The sequence below is a fragment of the Gekko japonicus genome, unplaced genomic scaffold (genome assembly GCF_001447785.1).
Source record: "Gekko japonicus isolate JY-2015 unplaced genomic scaffold, Gekko_japonicus_V1.1 scaffold1266, whole genome shotgun sequence".
Taxonomy (NCBI): Eukaryota; Metazoa; Chordata; class Lepidosauria; order Squamata; family Gekkonidae; genus Gekko; species Gekko japonicus.
Window position 1 is genome coordinate 470761 of NW_015169813.1, and position 17068 is coordinate 487828.

Sequence of the window (17068 nt, forward strand, 5' to 3'; positions counted from 1 at the left end):
TGACTGACCCAAGGTCATCCAGCCAGGTGCAAGTGGAGGAGTGGGGAATCAAACCCGGTTCTCCCAGATTAGAGTCCGCACACTTAACCACTACACCAAACTGGCTCTCCTATAAGTGATAAAACTAATCGTGTCTATCACCGTCATATTTAGATTTGGCCCAAAGACTGGCGCAGCCTGCCATGGTTCCGAAGCACATAACATTACAATGTTTGCACATTCTCCCCCAAACCCAATGTTTGTTGGGGTGGACTAAGTATGCTGGGAAAGAAGTCAGGGGGTGGGGGTAATCAGTTTGGCGTCAAACCCCTCCAGCTGTGTTCCAGCAAGGTCAGTGGCTAGAGTCGCCGACCTCCACATGAGGCCTGGTGTTCTCCTGGAATCACAACCAAACACCAGACTACAGTGAGCAGCTCCTAGGGCTGCCAATGGGGGTTGCCAACCTCCAGGCGCCACCTGGAGATCTCCCGCTATTACAATTGCTCTCCAGATGACCAAGATCAGTTCCCCTGGAGAAAATGGCTGCTTTGGAGGGCGGACTCTGTGGCATTATTCCCTGCTGAGGCTCCACCCCCCGAAACTCCTGGTTTTCCTAACCCAGAGTTGGTAGCCCTGGGCATAGCCTTATCAAGCGGTTTCTAAAACAAGCAGGGGTCATTTCCTGCAGGAGCGCACAGGAGCGGAGCTCCGGCAGTAAAGAGCCCAGGGGGCGGGCACAGGCAACAAGCCCCACCCCCTGCTCCCAGCAGCCCTCAGTCAGAGCAAGAAGCAGCCAGGTAAGCTGCAGAGGGGCCCCCCGGTCCAAAACAGTCCAGTGGCACCTTTAAGACCAAGTTTTATTCCGGTACAAGCTCTCCCTCCTCTGTGAGGACATATCTGCATGTTCCCCCCCCCCAATAATTAGCAATCCAAAACAGTCCAGTGGCGCCTGAGCGGTGGGTGCTGCCTTCTGACAGACTTCCGGTGATGTCATTATGCTAATGCGTTATGCCAATGAGCTCCTGCACCTCTTTTTCTACAGAATGACCCCTGAAAACAAGTATTGTCAGTTAAGACGATCTCGAGCAGCTTGCGAGGACAGAGAAAACCCCAGGTCTTATTGGTGAATTTGAAAACGACAAAGCTCGATGTCGTTTTTTTCACCGTGAAAAACCAATGCATTCATGTATGACGGCAACATCTAAGATTGGGATTAAAAAAAAAAAGATTCAAGCCGGGAGAATAAAGCAGCGAAACCGAGCGACAGTCATCTGCTCGGAGAAGGGGAGTCGCCTGGTTGCTTCTCTTCGCGTCTCCTCACCTGCTTTCAGGAGGACGATCTGGTCGTTTTGACAGAGCTCCATGAAACCCTCGATGCGTTTGGCGAATTCCACGACGTACTGGATGGCGTTTCCTGCCACAAGGCCTCGCAGCTCTGTGAAAAGAACAGGGAAAGGTCTTCAGCCGGGGCCCCCACATTCTGCCTGTGTCTCTAGAGCAGTGATGGCGAACCTTTTAGAGACCGAGGGCCCAAACTGCGACCCAAACCCCACTTATTTATTGCAAAGTGCCAACACGGAGGGCTCTGAGTGCCACCTCTGGCACCCGTGCCATAGGTTCGCCACCACTGCTCTAGAGTTACCAAACTCCTGGTGGCACCTGGATATCTCCCGCTATTACATGATTGCCAGGCGACCAAGATCAGTTCCCCGGGAAGAAACGGCTGCTTTGGAGGGTGGACTGTATGGCATTATACCCTGCTGAGGTCGCTCCCCTCTCCAAATCCCAACCTCTCCAGGCTGTACCCCCAAATCTCCAGGAATTTCCTGACCCAGAGCTGGCAACCCTACCTGTACCAGTCTCTGGCATTAAAAAACAGACCCTGGGTGCTTTTGGACGGGCTGTTTAGTCCGCTTTCGGCCCGCCTCAGAAACGGATTTTATCTGCGCGATCACACGGTCAACATCTGCCTCCCGTCCCCAGCCGTTGCTTTCTGGCTCAAAACCGCTTTAAAGGTAAAGGTAAAGGTAAAGGTTCCCTTGTTCGAAAGCCAGTCGAATCCGACTCTAGGGTTGCGGTGCTCATCTCCGTTTCCAAGCCGAAGAGCCAGCGCTGTCCGAAGACACTTCCGTGGTCATGTGGCCGGCATGACTAAACACCAAGGCGCACGGAACGCTGTTACCTTCCCACCGAAATGGTACCTATTGATCTACTTGCAATTTCTTGCTTTTGAACTGCTAGGTTGGCAGGAGCTGGAACTAGAGACGGGAGCTCACTCCGTCATGTGGCACACTCGGGTCTCAAACTGCTGAACTACTGGCCTTCCACAGCCTGCAGTTTGGGGAGGGGAGGGGCCTCCGCAGGGTACAATGCCACAGAGCCCGCCCTTCAAAGCGGCCATTTTCTCCAGGGGAGCTGATCGCTGTCAGCTGGAGATCAGTTGTAAAAGCGGGAGATCTCCAGGCCCCACCTGGAGACTGGCAACCCTAGTTACAAGTTGCAGGGGGGAGGAGAGGAACCATACGTTTATTTGTGAAGTGCATTGCTGGAAGGGAACATATGATATGTCTACCAGTGCCAATCAGCCGCAAAAGCTAAAGGGAACCTCCATGCGCAGCAACCAAATAGACGCCCACAGAGAGAAACAGCAGGGGCTGACTCCGTCCAGCTTGTGATATTCCCAGGATCAATGCCGCAGGCCTCTGGGGGAGAAAGCATTCTGGTCTACACAGGCCTTTAAGGGTCCAGTCTGGGAAACCAGTCCTGACAGGGTCATAGTCAAAGCGGGGAGAGAAAATATGTACCTTGTTCTGCATGCCTCTGATCTCTTCTTGTGAGTAAAGCGTCCAGGCTAGCCTCTTCAACTCTTCACTTGTGTATTGGGAGGTTTCCAGGTGTGATTTGATCACATTCTGGCCTAGGCGTTCTGGAAATACAAGGACAGCGTCAGGCTCTGATTACACCAGGGGTGGCCAAACTGTGGCTGGGGAGCCGCATGTGGCTCTTTCACACATATTGTGCGGCTCCCTGCAGGCTCCCCCTCTATTTCCTTCCTTCCTTCCTTCCTTCCTTCTTGTTGTTTCTCCTTCCTTCCTTCCTTCCTTCCTTCCTTCCTTCCTTCCTTCCTTCCTTCCTTCCTTCCTTCCTTCCTTCCCCATCTATTTGCTTTCATTGTTTCTCTCTCCCTCTTTCCACCTCTCTCTTTCTCTGACAAATAAATATCACTAGCAAGCAAGTAAATATCACTGGACAAATAAATATCATTATCAATACCTTTTTTTTTTTTTGGCAGTCTCGCTTAAAGTGAATAAAAAGCAAATCTGCATATTTTTCAATAAAAACACGTGTGTGACAATCGTTCATGTCTTGCAGCTCTCAGACATCTGATGCTTGTTCTATGTGGCTCTTCTGCTGAGCAAGTTCGGCCGCCCCTGCTCTACTTCTTCATCTAGCTCAGGACCGTCTACTCTGATTGGCAGCCGGCTCTTTAGGACCCCGTCGGAAGCCTTTCCCAACACTTCCTCCCTGAGAACCTTTAACTAGAAATGCTGGGAGGCTTGAACCCGGGATCGTTTATAGTCAAGGCTGATGCTCTGTGAGTCAAAGCCCTTCAGGTTCACCCAGCTGAAAGATGAATGCTAAATGTTATCCTGAAATGTGGGCATTTTCAAGTTACTGGCGCCTCCGGCTGGTTTTGATGTTGTCTCAAGTCAGATACAAAATTATCGACTTTCAGACGGCAAACACCATGCTTTGCATGCCACCGTTTAAATACTGTTTCAATGGAAAGTGATGTGTCCCTACATACCAACCACTTAAGCACACAGAAATACTGAAATCAGACACAAGCAATGCTCTCCCTCTAAGCTGTGGAGTCTTGTGAACAAAAATTCTACTTTGTGAGCTGCTGGCATTAAAGTTGTGAGCGAGCGATTTGGCTAGTGCATCAATTAGGTTGCTCTGGAGCCATCCTTCCTGAGCGAAGACAAAAATGTGTGCGCCGGAGGATACAAAACTGTGAGCTAGCTCACACTAACTCAGCTTAGAGGGAACACTGGACACAAGTGGATGTCAAATATAGACCTTCGAGCTAAGGTTTTGCACCAGTCAGAGAACACTCACAATAAGCCTGGAAGCTAAACTGCAGCTGGAGCTCTACTCAGCACTTAATATAGCGCTATATCCCCCCCGAATTCATCCCCAGGGTGAAATTCATCCAACTATGTTTAGTCACAGGTAAAATCTGTTCAGCAAATGTCTGTTTGTTTCCACAGTCTTCTTTTCTCTTTGCTTTACAGCCTAAAGAATCCCTCTCTATTTTCTCCTCACCAGGTTATGGCACTCAGGAATCAATTATCAGTTCTTGCTGGGAGGATATGGGAATTGAGAGCTGCTTTTCACTTTCCTGGCAAAGCCATTGCTTATTATATTGTTTTATTATTCCCATTTCGTAACAGCTCTAGAACACACATAAAAATGAGCAGTAACTTTGTCTGTCCAGTGAAAAGCAGTAATAAATCCCTTCCCCCCGCCAGATGAACTGATAGCTAACCATTGATTCATGATTGTCATGGCTGGCAGAGGAAAGAACCGGAAGTAATTTATGAAGATGGAAACAGAAGAACATAAGGGAAATGTTAAAGAACAGTAGTCTTGAAAAACCTCAACAGAGCTTCAAGTGTTCCAGATTGAACAGCTGGCATTGCAATTGTGTTTTATGTCTTTTTAAAAAATGGAAATTAAATTTGAAAACAGACAGGAAGCCCATGAGGCAAAACCTGGAATGCAGTGAGTTGCTAATGGCAGGGCTTGGATTCCCTTTCCCATTTAAATGGAATGAACAAACTGGGCTTTTCTGCATCCTATTTTTTCCCCCATTTGTAATTGCCTGTTTCTTGTTTGTTCCACACGTCTGTTCCACACGTTTTGCTCCCTCTAGTGGTCAATTCGAAATTACATCAGTTTATGTCTGGCATAAAAACCCAGTTTAAATCTGCAGGGAGACATGCTGGACATAAACCAGCGTAATATCCAGTTGACCACTAGAGGGAGTAAATAACGTGTGGAACACGGCCCCCTCTCCTGAAGAAGCAGGAACTTACAATTGAGAAAATCAGAATGTGGGAAAGTCCACTGTGGTGATTCCAGATGAGAGGAGAAGGACCCTTGGCAATGCCACCCTTGCTCCAACCTGTGACAAAGAGTCAGGGAGGGATGCAAGGTAGCAAAATCCCACAAAATCCACTTTTACAGAAAAATGGTTCCCAGTACTTGATTACTTGGCTCTCAAACAGTTCATTTCACCCGAATGGTCTCAATACCACAAATGGATATAACAACAATAGTTTGTGAGTTTCATAGAATCTTGTTCTTGTCTTTGTCTATCTTCTTCAATGCTGTGAAAGTTGTCTCTTCTCTTATGCATATTGTTTAGTGTTATATTACATGGGTTATTGGAGGATGATGTAAGGTTGGATTTTCTATTCTAAAAGAAGTTAAAAATAGTTACACAGTACCCACTCTATAGTATATAGGTACAAGGCAAATATAGGATTTGTTTTAAAGTAAAGCAATGTAACTTATCCAACTTGTTATTTTATTGTTAAAGCAAGAAGGAAAATGTTTTTGTTGAATATGGTAATAATATGTATTGTTGTTTTAAAATAAAAATTTAATTGGGGGGGGGGAACAATGTCCAACAACTTCCCTAAGAGTCTTGGCCCCGTTGAGATCTGATCCTTTGACCCGCATACTAACCGATCTCCATCACTGAAATGTCCGAGACCAACTGGCTGCTCTCGAGGGGACCGTGGGTGTAGAAGGCCGGGTCCAGCACCAGCTCATAAATGGATTCCTGCTTGATGAACTTGGCATCACTGACGTCAATGCTGGATTGGTCGGGCGACGGCTGGGCTGAGGTCAAGAGGTCCAGGTTGTAGTAATTGCTGTTCCCGTCAGGGGTCAAGGGGAAGTCGAAAAGGAAGCTGTCGGAGAGCATGGAGATGTCGTCCAGATCGGAGAGGCCGCTGCTCATGCTGGTGGTGTAGACCCGCGACAAGGTCTCCGGCTCATCCTTGGCTTCGCCGCTCTGCTCTTGGCTCTGCTGGTGTTTCTGCACCTCGGCGTAGAGGCTGTCCCGCTGCTTCTTAGACATGCGGCCAAACTTCACCGCTGCAGTCCAAAATGGGGGGGGGGAGGACAGAGAGAATGGGGCAAGCGTCACACCACATCCCAGACAGATTCCACCCCGTGGACCAGGTTGACGGAGTACCCACTTGCCATCCCAGCAGCCTGTCCAGCTCCAAACCGCCAGCCCTAACTCCTTCACTACGTAGGAGAACGATTTATGAACATCACACAACAATCCAACTAGGCACTGTACACAAATATAACTCGTTCATATCTGTGCTGCCCCCAGTCAGCGTTATCTGTAGTTTACTAAAACTGCTCTGTATCTTTAAGACCTGTTGCACCTGGGAATTGTAGTTCACAGTTAGGGGTCCCAGAAGCTTCCCTCTGACTGGCTCATTAAGAGTAATTTCCTTAGCTCAGAGGCGCAAAGATAGGAGTTTTATTGTTCTTTTCCGTTTCTTTGCCAATCAACCCTTACTGCAAGGAGAGGGGAAGCCCATCTCTTTTCTCACCACGGCTATAGAACTGACCTAGATCACAAGATGTAACTTTCCACCCAGCTATCAGCTAGATTGTGAGTAAATGATCTTCTGAATGCGTGTGAAGTTAAATAAAGATGATTTAAGCTCCCCTCTGTAGTCGTGCATTGACTCACACCTAGAGAGCGTTGGCTTAGCACAGCTCACACTACGTAGGAGAACGATTTATGAACATCACACAACAATCCAACTAGGCACTGTACACAAATATAACTCGTTCATATCGACACTAAGAGCAAGGTTGCTAGTTTCCTGCTGGCAGCAGGTCATTGCCGCCGTGCCTCCCCGGCTCTCATTGTGTGCTGACACTCAGCTGGGAGGTGGGATGAAATTTCCAGACAAAATGGGGGGCTTGATCGATGGTTCCGGCATGATGTGGTCACTTCCGGCATGACCTGGAAGTGATGTCATCACTCCAGGGACCCTTGAGTAATTGCCTAAAACTCTACGGTTAGAGTTCAGGGTGAATGCTAGAGTGTCAACTCCAGGGCAATGACGTCACTTCTGGGTCCCACCAGAAGTGACGTCATTGCACAGGCAATGCCAATCATCCCCCCAGTGGAAGTCCCCGCCTCCCCCATTTCCTGCTGGTTGCCATTAAGAGTGAGTGTGGTGCAGGGGTGAAAGTAAAAGGTAAAGGTAAAGGTTCCCTTTCTCGAAAGCCAGTCGAATCCGACTCGAGGGTTGCGGTGCTCATCTCCGTTTCCAAGCCGAAGAGCCAGCGCTGTCCGAAGACGTTTCCGTGGTCATGTGGCCGGCATGACTAAACACCAAGGCGCACGGAACGCTGTTACCTTCCCACCGAAGTGGTACCTATTTATCTACTTGCAATTTCTTGCTTTCGAACTGCTAGGTTGGCAGGAGCTGGAACTAGAGATGGGAGCTCACTCCGTCATGCGACACACTTGGGTCTTGAACTGCTGAACTACCGACCTTCCACAGCCTGCAGTTCAGTGTCTTAACCACCTGAGCCACCGCAGCTCCTAGGGGTGAAAGTCCTGGACTACAATCTGAGAGGCCCAGGTCTGAATCCTTGCTGTGTCCTCAAGTATACAGGCTGACCGTGGTCCTCTTTCTTTCTCCCAGCCTAATCTACCTCACAAGGGTGTTGTGAGGGCAAAGAGGGGAATACCACATATTCTACCCTGAATACCCTGAAGGTAGGGTAGGGTAGGATAAAAACTCTATATGGCCTGAAAGCAATATTTCCGCATCTCAACTACTCTACTCTTTTATTACAGGTGCCAGTATTTCATTTTTTTCCTGTTTTCTTGATAACGTACAGGTGTCTTTATAATTTTTTCAAAATGACATACAAAACATTCATTAAAAAAATGGTGTGGAGACACCAGTCAGTTTTCCCCTACACGTTTCTGGTAGCAGTGACCACGTATATAAGAATTGTGCGTTTGTCGTTTGGTTTTGCGTGACATCTTAAGTACGCTGGTAACTAACAGAGGGGGGATCTTTGCATCCAGAAGGTCCCAGGTTCGACCACAGCCAAAAGGATCTCAAGTAGCAGATGCAGGAAAAAAGGCCTCTCTCTGCTTGAGAGCTGTTGCCAATGAGGACTGATAAAATGGACCAAAGTCCTGACTTGGTAAAAGGCAGCTTTCTTGGATCAAAAGTGTTACTCTATAATTCTCGAAAGGGAGACAAGCCCGATGGAGAGGGATCAGAAACGACATACCAGGACAGATGTTCTAGAGGCAAAGAGGGGACTGAGCTGTGACAGACAGTAGATGAACAGCTCAGACGGAGCAGGCAGAATCCTAAAATGGCCATTTGCACTGACTGAGCAATGCCGAATTTATGGCTGCAATACCGCTATTGGCCCACCTGCCCTGGTGGCACTAGAGAGCATCAGAGTGTAGAGCGGCAGGGAGAAAGCGATCCAAGTCCTTCTGCCAGTTCAGAACTTTACCCACAGTTGTCACAGCTGAGCTTGATGCATCCTTTTCTGGATTGCCATCACTGCCCCTCCCACCCCTGAGAACCGAAGACTCACCATCCCGGGACATTCCTAAGGCCAGGCATTTCTGCAAGCGGCAGTGCTGACATCGGTTGCGGTTGGTTCGGTCAATGAGACAGTTCCTTTGGCGTGAGCAAGAGTAGGTGGCATTATTCTGTTGGCTTCGGCGGAAGAATCCCTGGAGAGAGAACAGGAAGGGGGGGAAGATTAGCGTCTTCCAAGATGGGCAAAGGGGCTGTTTGGAGATTGAAGGCTACACCACAGCAGATCAAATGATAAAACTCTGCCTGGACTATACCACTCTCCATGTGTGTGGTTTTTTTTCAAATGTTCCTCACTTGGGGGGGGGAGAGATAACCCCCTGTATGAAGAAAATTAGACTGTAAGGGAGACGCCTAGGCTAGAACATCCAAGGAGGTTTTTTTTAAAAAAACACAACCCAAAATTAAAATAATTATAATGATGTAGAGGTTCATTTAATTTGGTTATTCCTTCACGAGTGGTCTGAAGACAGTTATATTCTTACTGGATCAAGCCCAACTCTGGGTTTTTCCGCATTATGATTTTCCTTGCTTGTATGTTCCTGTTGAAGGGGAGGGAGTGTCCGTTCTGCATGTGTTTTGGTCAGTTTGCTATTACATTGCTTTGTGTCCAGCATAACTCCCTGCGGATGTAAACGGCAGGTTTTTATGCTGGACATAAAGCGATGCATTCTTGAAACAACCACTAGAGGGAGCAAAAGACATGCAGAACAGAAAGACACACACGCAAGGGAAAGCGGGAATGTGGGAAAGTCCTCCATCTAGTCCACCCTATGCAGTCTGCGTATCTGGTGGCGATGAGTCCCGTAAGTTAACTGCGTTTTGCTTATCTGTTGTGGGGTCGATTCACCCCAAGAGGACAGCCCAATTTTGCAGCAGCCCCCCCCCCACTCACCTTACATCCTTCACAGGTGATGACACCATAGTGAATCCCCGAAGATTTATCCCCACATATTTTACAGGGGATCACTTCGATTTGCGCTGCAGAGAAGAATTAAGGCAAAGGGGGGAGGGGGGGCAGAGGAGAAAGACAAAACACCCACATTGTTAACGTTGTGCCTTTAAAAAGCTGTGCGTGTGCATTATATGCTGTACATTTAGACAGGGTAGGATAAAAATGCATTCAGTAATGGAATCAGTATCGAAGGGTAGCCGCGTCGGTCTGCAGTGGAACATCTAGGTTCCGATCCAGTAGCCCCTTAGAGACCCACAAGATTTCTGGGGTATACGTTTTTGAGAGTCAATGCTTAAATCCCCTGACGAAGAGAATTTTGACTCGCGAAGGGAGTTTTGACTCTCACAATCTATATGCTAACCTCATTCAGTCCTTACACCTGTATTCTCACCAATCCCCCAGAAGGGCTATACATTTCATTTCTTATTTGAAGAAGAGGAAGAGGAGACTGGATTTTTACCCCACCCTTCACTCGGAGTCTTAGAGTGGCTTACAATCTCCTTTCCCCTCTGCTGGCGTGACCTTGGGTCAGTCACAAGTTCTTTCAGAACTGTTCTCTCAAGGGCAGTTCTCGAGAGAGCTCTCTCAGCCCCGCCGACCTCTCAGGGCATCTGTTGTGGGGAGGGGAAGGGAAAGGAGATTGTAAGCCGTTCTGAGACTCCTTCGGGTAGTGAAGGGTGGGGTATAAAACCGATCTCTTCTTCTCTCTCTCTCTTCCCTATATTGCTCAAATTCTGTCAATTACACCGGGAAGATCTGAACAACTGTACATTTCTCTCCTCCTTGAGGACTCCTCTCAAGAGATAACCCACAAAGTCGCCAAATTTTGCCTACAGGCGTGCGGGATACGCAAGTGACTGATTGCATCCCAATAGCTTGCCTGTCTGTTGGGGGAGGGTTTTCCTCTCCTTGTCGCCCTTCTTCATCTGTGTTCCTTGTTTTACGTTTACTGCTTTGCATATGTTTTATTACTTGCTGATTCTTCAGAGCTGATCTTGTACTGAATCATTCAATCAATCAATCCCCTGGAGAAAATGGTGGTTTTGGAGGGTGGACTCTGTGGCATTATACTCCACTGAGGTCTCTCCCCTCCCCAAACCATGCACTCCATAAAGCCCGTCGTGTTTGCAGGGCCGGCTCACTCACTAGGCGAACTAGGCGATCGCCTAGAGCGGGCCGGCCCTTAGAGGTGCCAAACTGCACTCAGCCCCGTACTCTAGAAGTTTGTTGTTTTTCATTCTTCCTAAAATGCATTTCTTTTTGAAAATTGGTGGGCGCACGGGGAGGGGGGCACCAGAAGGGATCCCCGCCTAGGGTGCAAAATAAGCCTGCATGTTTGACAACCCTGCAAACAAGATTTTGGAGTCCCAGCGCTCAAGCCTCAACGCTCTGTCCCCATATACTGAGGTGATGATAATGATCTTTTAAAAATTCATTTGGCTTTCTGTTTTGGAACTCTACTGACCTTCCTCGCAGGGCCGTTGTTGGTGTTACTCGGACCGTGTTTGCAGAATGCTTTCAAGAATGCTGTAATCAGCGTGACGCACTAACCATTCCTGCGGTTTCCTACAAAAAGTCTCTTTTATCCGTCAAAAAAGAAGAGGAGTTGCGATTCAACTGACACCCGGAAGATGGCGCTCAAGTACTTCATAGAGATTAAGTTGTGTTGGTGTAACAAGAAGGGCAATAAAGGAAATCTTGGGTTCTCTCTCCTCCCAACCCCCTGGGTCAACAGGGGGCAGCCCCAGGTCCATAAGGGTGACCTTTGGTGTGAAAAAAAGGCGTCAAAGAACCTTGGACGGTTGCAGGTACCGTAAGGTTCTGCAGTCATTCAGGAATAGGAAAGCTTATGCCCAGAATTAAACTTTTGTTGGTCTTCAAGGTGCCACTGGACTCAAACTTTGTTCTATTGTAATCAGCACAGCCTAACTTTGGCCCTGTTCATACGAGCCCATTTAGGCCGGGAGCGGGACGGAACGGGGGCGGAGCAAACGGGCGCGATCCCACCTCAACATCTGGGGAGCGTGCCGTCTCCGTCCCTGATCCATCCCTAATGCCGATACCGCGCCGTATCTAGGTGGTTGCATCCATTGGAGCGCCTCGAGCTGGGCTGTGGGATCGGCAGCGCGTCCTTGCGCTGCCGCATCCCGCCCCCCGGGCGTACTGCACATGCTCGAGCATGCGCAGTTCGGCAGCCTCCCCCTCCCATCGGACTTTTCCTCCCCGGCATCTGATCGTGCCGGGGAGCGATGCGCCGCGGCTCAGGGGATCCGTGGGATCCCGCTGCGGCGTCTCAAGTTTGGAGCAGCTCTGAGTAGCCGCGTTTCAGCCGTCCCGTGTGGCAGGGGCCTTTATTGGGCAAAATACAAAGAACAGAAGACCTAACAGAGTCCCTCCAGAAAATACGCAAACACATAACTCACCAAAGAGAAACCACAATTCTGTAAATTTTAACACACTTTGTTATACTTTTTATATTGCAAATATCTATCGTAGGTAACATTCATTGTTTAAAATACATTTCACAAGTATGAGTAAATATATATAGGTCTGTGGTCAAAGATGATACAGAATGGTACTAGTACAATACAAAATCTTGATATAAATATTATGAACACAGTCCGGGCTACGTTCTTGGATTCTTTTAGTGACATTACCACTTTAAGACATCTTAACGGAGCTGTGAAGGGGGGGGAGGGGAAACAGACGAAAAAGCCTCCGTTTTTCCAAGCTCTTAGCCAACACATGTAACTATATTTTTATATATTTCCCCCCTCTCTTTATATTTTCCCCTCTATATTCACACTGAAGCCCATGTGGTTTTTTTTGATATCAGTAAAACCTCAGCTGGAACTCCTTCAGATTCCAGTATCCTGGAACCAAAACAAAGCATGAAACACAAGGCTGATCCTGCATTGGCTTTTCCCTCTATTGCTTTACGAAACCCACACTGGAACAGAAATTCCCCTCTGCATTGCATGCCGCTGTCGCTTCCTGTGACCATCGGATTTTATGGTAGCCTCCACACTCCAGGCCGCTGTCACTTCCTTTGACCATCGGATTTTATGGTAGCCTCCACACTCCATGCCGCTTTCCTTTCCTTTGATCCTCGGATTTTATGATACCGTCTGCCTAGACTTATGGCCGTTTTATGACCATTCAAGGGTGACTTTGCAGTCAGTACAGCCATTGCCCTGAGGTATTTGAGTGTGGTTTCGAGCTGCACTTTCTCCTCCCAGCTGAGAAAACGTGGAGCGAATGCTAGATGCAGAATCGCCCACACGTCTCCATTACCATCAACACCTGACCTGGATGGCCCAGGCTAGCCCAATCTCACCAGATCTGGGAAGCTAAGCAGGGTCGGCCCTGGTCAGTATTTGGATGGGAGACCGCCAAGGAAGTCCAGGGTCGCTATGCAGAGGCAGGCGATGGCAAACCACCTCTGAACGTCTCTTGCCTTGAAAACCCTACAGAGTCGCCAGAATGCATCTGAGACTTGTGGGGGAGAATTACCATCCACACTGGATGGCCTTTCGCTTGAAAAAGAAGAAGAAGAAGAAGAAGAGATTGGATTTATACCCCGCCCTTCACTACTCAAGGGAGTTTCAGAATGGCTTACAAACGCCTTTCCCTTCCCCTCCCCACAACAGACCCCCTGTGAGGTCGGTGGGGCTGAGAGAGCTCTGACAGAAACTGCTCTTTTCCAAGAACAGCTGTGTCGGGACCAATGCTCCCTCTAAGCTGTGGAGTCTCGTGAGCAAAAATTCTACTCTGTGAGCTACTGGCAATAAAGTTGTGAGCGAGCCATTTGGCTGCTGCATGAATCAGTTTGCTCAGGAGCTGTCCTTCCTGAGCTGAGACAAAAACACGTGAGCCGGAGTCTAAAAAATGGTGAGCTAGCTCACACTAACTCAGCTTAGAGGGAACACTGGTCAGGACTACGGCTTGCCCAAGGTCATCCAGCCAGGTGCAAGTGGAGGAGTGGGGAATCAAACCCGGTTCTCCCAGATTAGAGTCCGCGCACTTAACCACTACACCAAACTGGCTCTCAAGTTTGCCTCACGCTTGCGAACGGTGCAGAGAAAGGAAGCCAGCCGGCCTATGAAAAAGACCGCTTTGCATAGAGCCACCAGGATTAAACCTCATCGAGAGAAGGATAGCTCGGTTGGTTTCCCAGACCTCGGGACAGCCAAAATGTGGATCCTGCGGTCACTCTCACAAGGGAGAAAACAAACAAACAAACAACCCCCCCCCTCCGACCACTGAAACAGCACACATCCGAACCACACAACACGACAACTGTGTTTGCAAAAACACGATTTCCAGATGAGTGGCTTGATTCCTGGCCTGCGTCATCTTGGCAAGATGATTCACACGACCCGGTGTAAACAAACAAAAAGAGGGCTGCAAGACCAAGGATGACACACTATGCTGAACTCAGGCTGTTGATGCGGCACAATCGTAGTCAGCTAAGACTAAGTCATCATGAGGACTAGCGCAGGCCCGCAGCCAGGATTTTATCATTCGGGGGGCCTTTAAATAAGCTGGGGGGCACTGACGTCACAAAAGACAATAAAATTAAAAATTTTAAAAACTCACTTTTGCAGCGTTTGCACTCTGCGTGCCTATGCGGAGAAGCAAGCCATGCTTGGGGAAGGGGAGGTGGTGGGGAGTCCTCGGGGTGGCTCAGAGAGTTGGTAGTCCTCCAGGAGGCCCAGAGAACCGGGAGGCTGAGGGCTGGATGGAAGTCGGGGGGCTTGGCAGGAAGTCAGGGGGCCAGGCCCCAAAATGCCCCACTGTAGCTACAGGGCTGGACTAGCGGCTTTCTTCATCCAGAGGGAAACACTGAAAGCCGCACTTCTCCCGGGGCCAAGATCCATACAGCTTTCAAGCTGTGCTGGTGCCCTGGCCCAGATAGCTCAAGCTAGCCTGATCTTGTCTCGGAAGCTAAGCAGGGTCGGCCCTGGTTAGTACTCGGATGAGAGACCACCAAGGAAGTCCAGGGTCGCTATGCGGAGGCAGGCCACGGCCAACTACCTCTGTTCTCGTCTCTTGCTTTCAGGTGGGGCATCCGTGTTGGTCTGAAGCAGCGGAACAAAGTTCGAGTCCAGTGACACCTCTAACCCCGACAAAGTTTTATCCAAGGAATTAGCTTTCGTGTGCATGCACACTTCCTCAGATACAGCGAAAAAAGGATTTCCTCAACCACTGTGCTTTGCCAACCAGAAGGGGTTACCCTTTAATCAGCTGTGACTTGATGGCAAATAAATGAAAATTGTGTTATGGGGGGGGAGTCTGTTCTCCCCCCCCAGCAGTGTTCCTAAAATTTCTGTGCTGTTTAGCACTGTAGAAGGACCGCCACTAGGGTTGCCAGTCTCCAGGCAGGGGCTGGAGATCTTAGATCTTCCAGCATTACAACTGGTCTCTAGGTGCCAAAGATCAGTTCTGGTGGAGAAAATGGCTGCGTTGGAGGGTGGACTCTATGGCATTATAAAGAAGAAGAAGAAGAAGAAGAAGAAAGAAGAAAGAAGAAGAGGAGGAGGAGAGGAGGAGGAGGAGGAGGAGGAGGTTGGATTTATACCCCACCCTTCACTCGGAGTCTCAGAGCAGCGTACAAAAGCCTTTCCCTTCCCTACCCCACAACAGACACCCTGTGAGGTAGGCGGGGCTGAGAGAGCTCTGACAGAAACTGCTCTTTTTCAAGAACAGCTGTGCTAGAACTATGGCTTGCCCAAAGTCATCCAGCAGCTGCAAGTGGAGGAGTGGGGGAATCAAACCCGGTCCCCCCAGATTAGAGTTCGCACACTTAACCACTACACCAAACTGACTCTCCCCTCCCCAATCCCTGCCCTCTCCTGGCTCCACCCCCTTCCAAAATCTCCAGGTATTTCCCAGTCCCAACCCAACCACCACACACTTTTGCCTGTGGAGGCAGGAGGGGGCCTGTCCTGTCCCCCATAACGCCTTGCAGGAGGGCCGTTCCCTTCGGTGACACCATTCCACGGTTCATGACTGTCTCACCCGGTGACTAAAGCCATTCCGCGCAATTATCAGGCAGCCCAGAACAGCCCTCGCCCACATCAAACGCCGAGTCTCCGTCCATGCTCTCCCAGATGGAGGGACTGGGACGGCGCACTGATGACTGCATCAGTCGTTATGACTAAAAACTCCGGGCCCTGGCCGCCGCCCCAAAAGAGAACGCCAACAATTTGTTTTGTAAAAATGGCCTTCGCTATCACCTGCTCCGCCTCAACCCACAGATCTGCCCTCCAGGCTGGGTATCAACTCCTCCTCTGACTGGCAGCAGCTCTCGAGGGTCTCAGGCCCAGGACGGCTTTCCTTAGGGTTGCCAAACAGAAAAATCTTACCAGCGGGGGAGCGTCCTGTCGTTCCGGGAGCCGGCTGGGGACGTGCGCGCGCGCTTCCGGAGCGTCACCGGAAGTGACGTCACACGCTGGGTGGGGCCACGCCATTTGAGGGGAAAACTCTTTGTTTTCCCCTCAAATGGCGTCGCCCCGCCCCCAGCGTGCGACGTCACTTCCGGGTGACGCACACGCGGGGGTGGGGTTTTCCCCGGGCCCCGATTCCGCGGGAGCGGGAATCGGGGCTCGAAACCAGGGGGAATTCCGCCCCCCGGAGGGGATTTGGGAACCCTAGCTTTCCTAACGCCCATTACTTGGGATACGTAACAACCAGGGATTTACAACTGATCTCCAGGCTATGGAGATCAGTTCCCCTGGAGAAAATGGCTGCTCTGGAGGGTGAGGTTGATGGCTATGGCATTGCAGCCCGCTGAGGCCCCTCCCCTCTCCAAACCCCGCCCTCTGAAGGCTCCACCCCCCCATTTCCAGAAATTTCCCCACCTGGAGTTGACAGCTCTACTCGTTGATTAAAAGCATCATCCGTCCAGTCCCATTAAAGTGGTCCAAGTAAGGAGGAACTTATTAATAAAATGTTTGAAGCGGCAGAAATGGACACGCTTACGTTAACCTTGAAAGACCACTCCGAAGATACATTTGAAAATACTTGGCAAAGGTTTTATGAATGGCGTAAACATTATATCCTTACTTAAGCAGAACAATGGACAACTAAGAATAAGAGAAGAAGAAGACATGAATAAAATTCCTAACTGTTGCAAAACAATCTTTTTTTTTTTAGTATAAGGTAGAAACGATATGTATTAGAAAAGAGGCAATAAGCGATATGTAAACATACTATACCCCCCGTTTTAGGTTTAGAAGTAGTGTAGTATGTTTGTATGTATGTATGTATGTATGTCTTTGTTTACGTAGTCAATAAAATAAAATAAAAAATTATGTATAAGATATGTATTAGAAAAGAGGCAATAAGCGATATGTAAACATACTATACCCCCCGTTTTAGGTTTAGAAGTAGTGTAGTATGTTTGTATGTATGTATGTCTTTGTTTACGTAGTCAATAAAATAAAAT

The 17068-nt window shown here is 49.0% G+C and overlaps 1 protein-coding gene across 1 annotated transcript in view; it reads right to left on the minus strand.

Annotated features, from left to right (window-relative positions):
- Window positions 1–17068, minus strand: part of LOC107115443 (nuclear receptor ROR-beta-like) — a 50249-nt gene that overhangs the window by 6246 nt on the left and 26935 nt on the right. Inside the window, 6 exon segments of the mRNA XM_015417152.1 lie at window positions 1301–1390; window positions 1393–1414; window positions 2784–2905; window positions 5737–6150; window positions 8659–8800; window positions 9559–9644. Of these exon segments, the coding sequence (XP_015272638.1) occupies window positions 1301–1390; window positions 1393–1414; window positions 2784–2905; window positions 5737–6150; window positions 8659–8800; window positions 9559–9644 (876 nt within the window).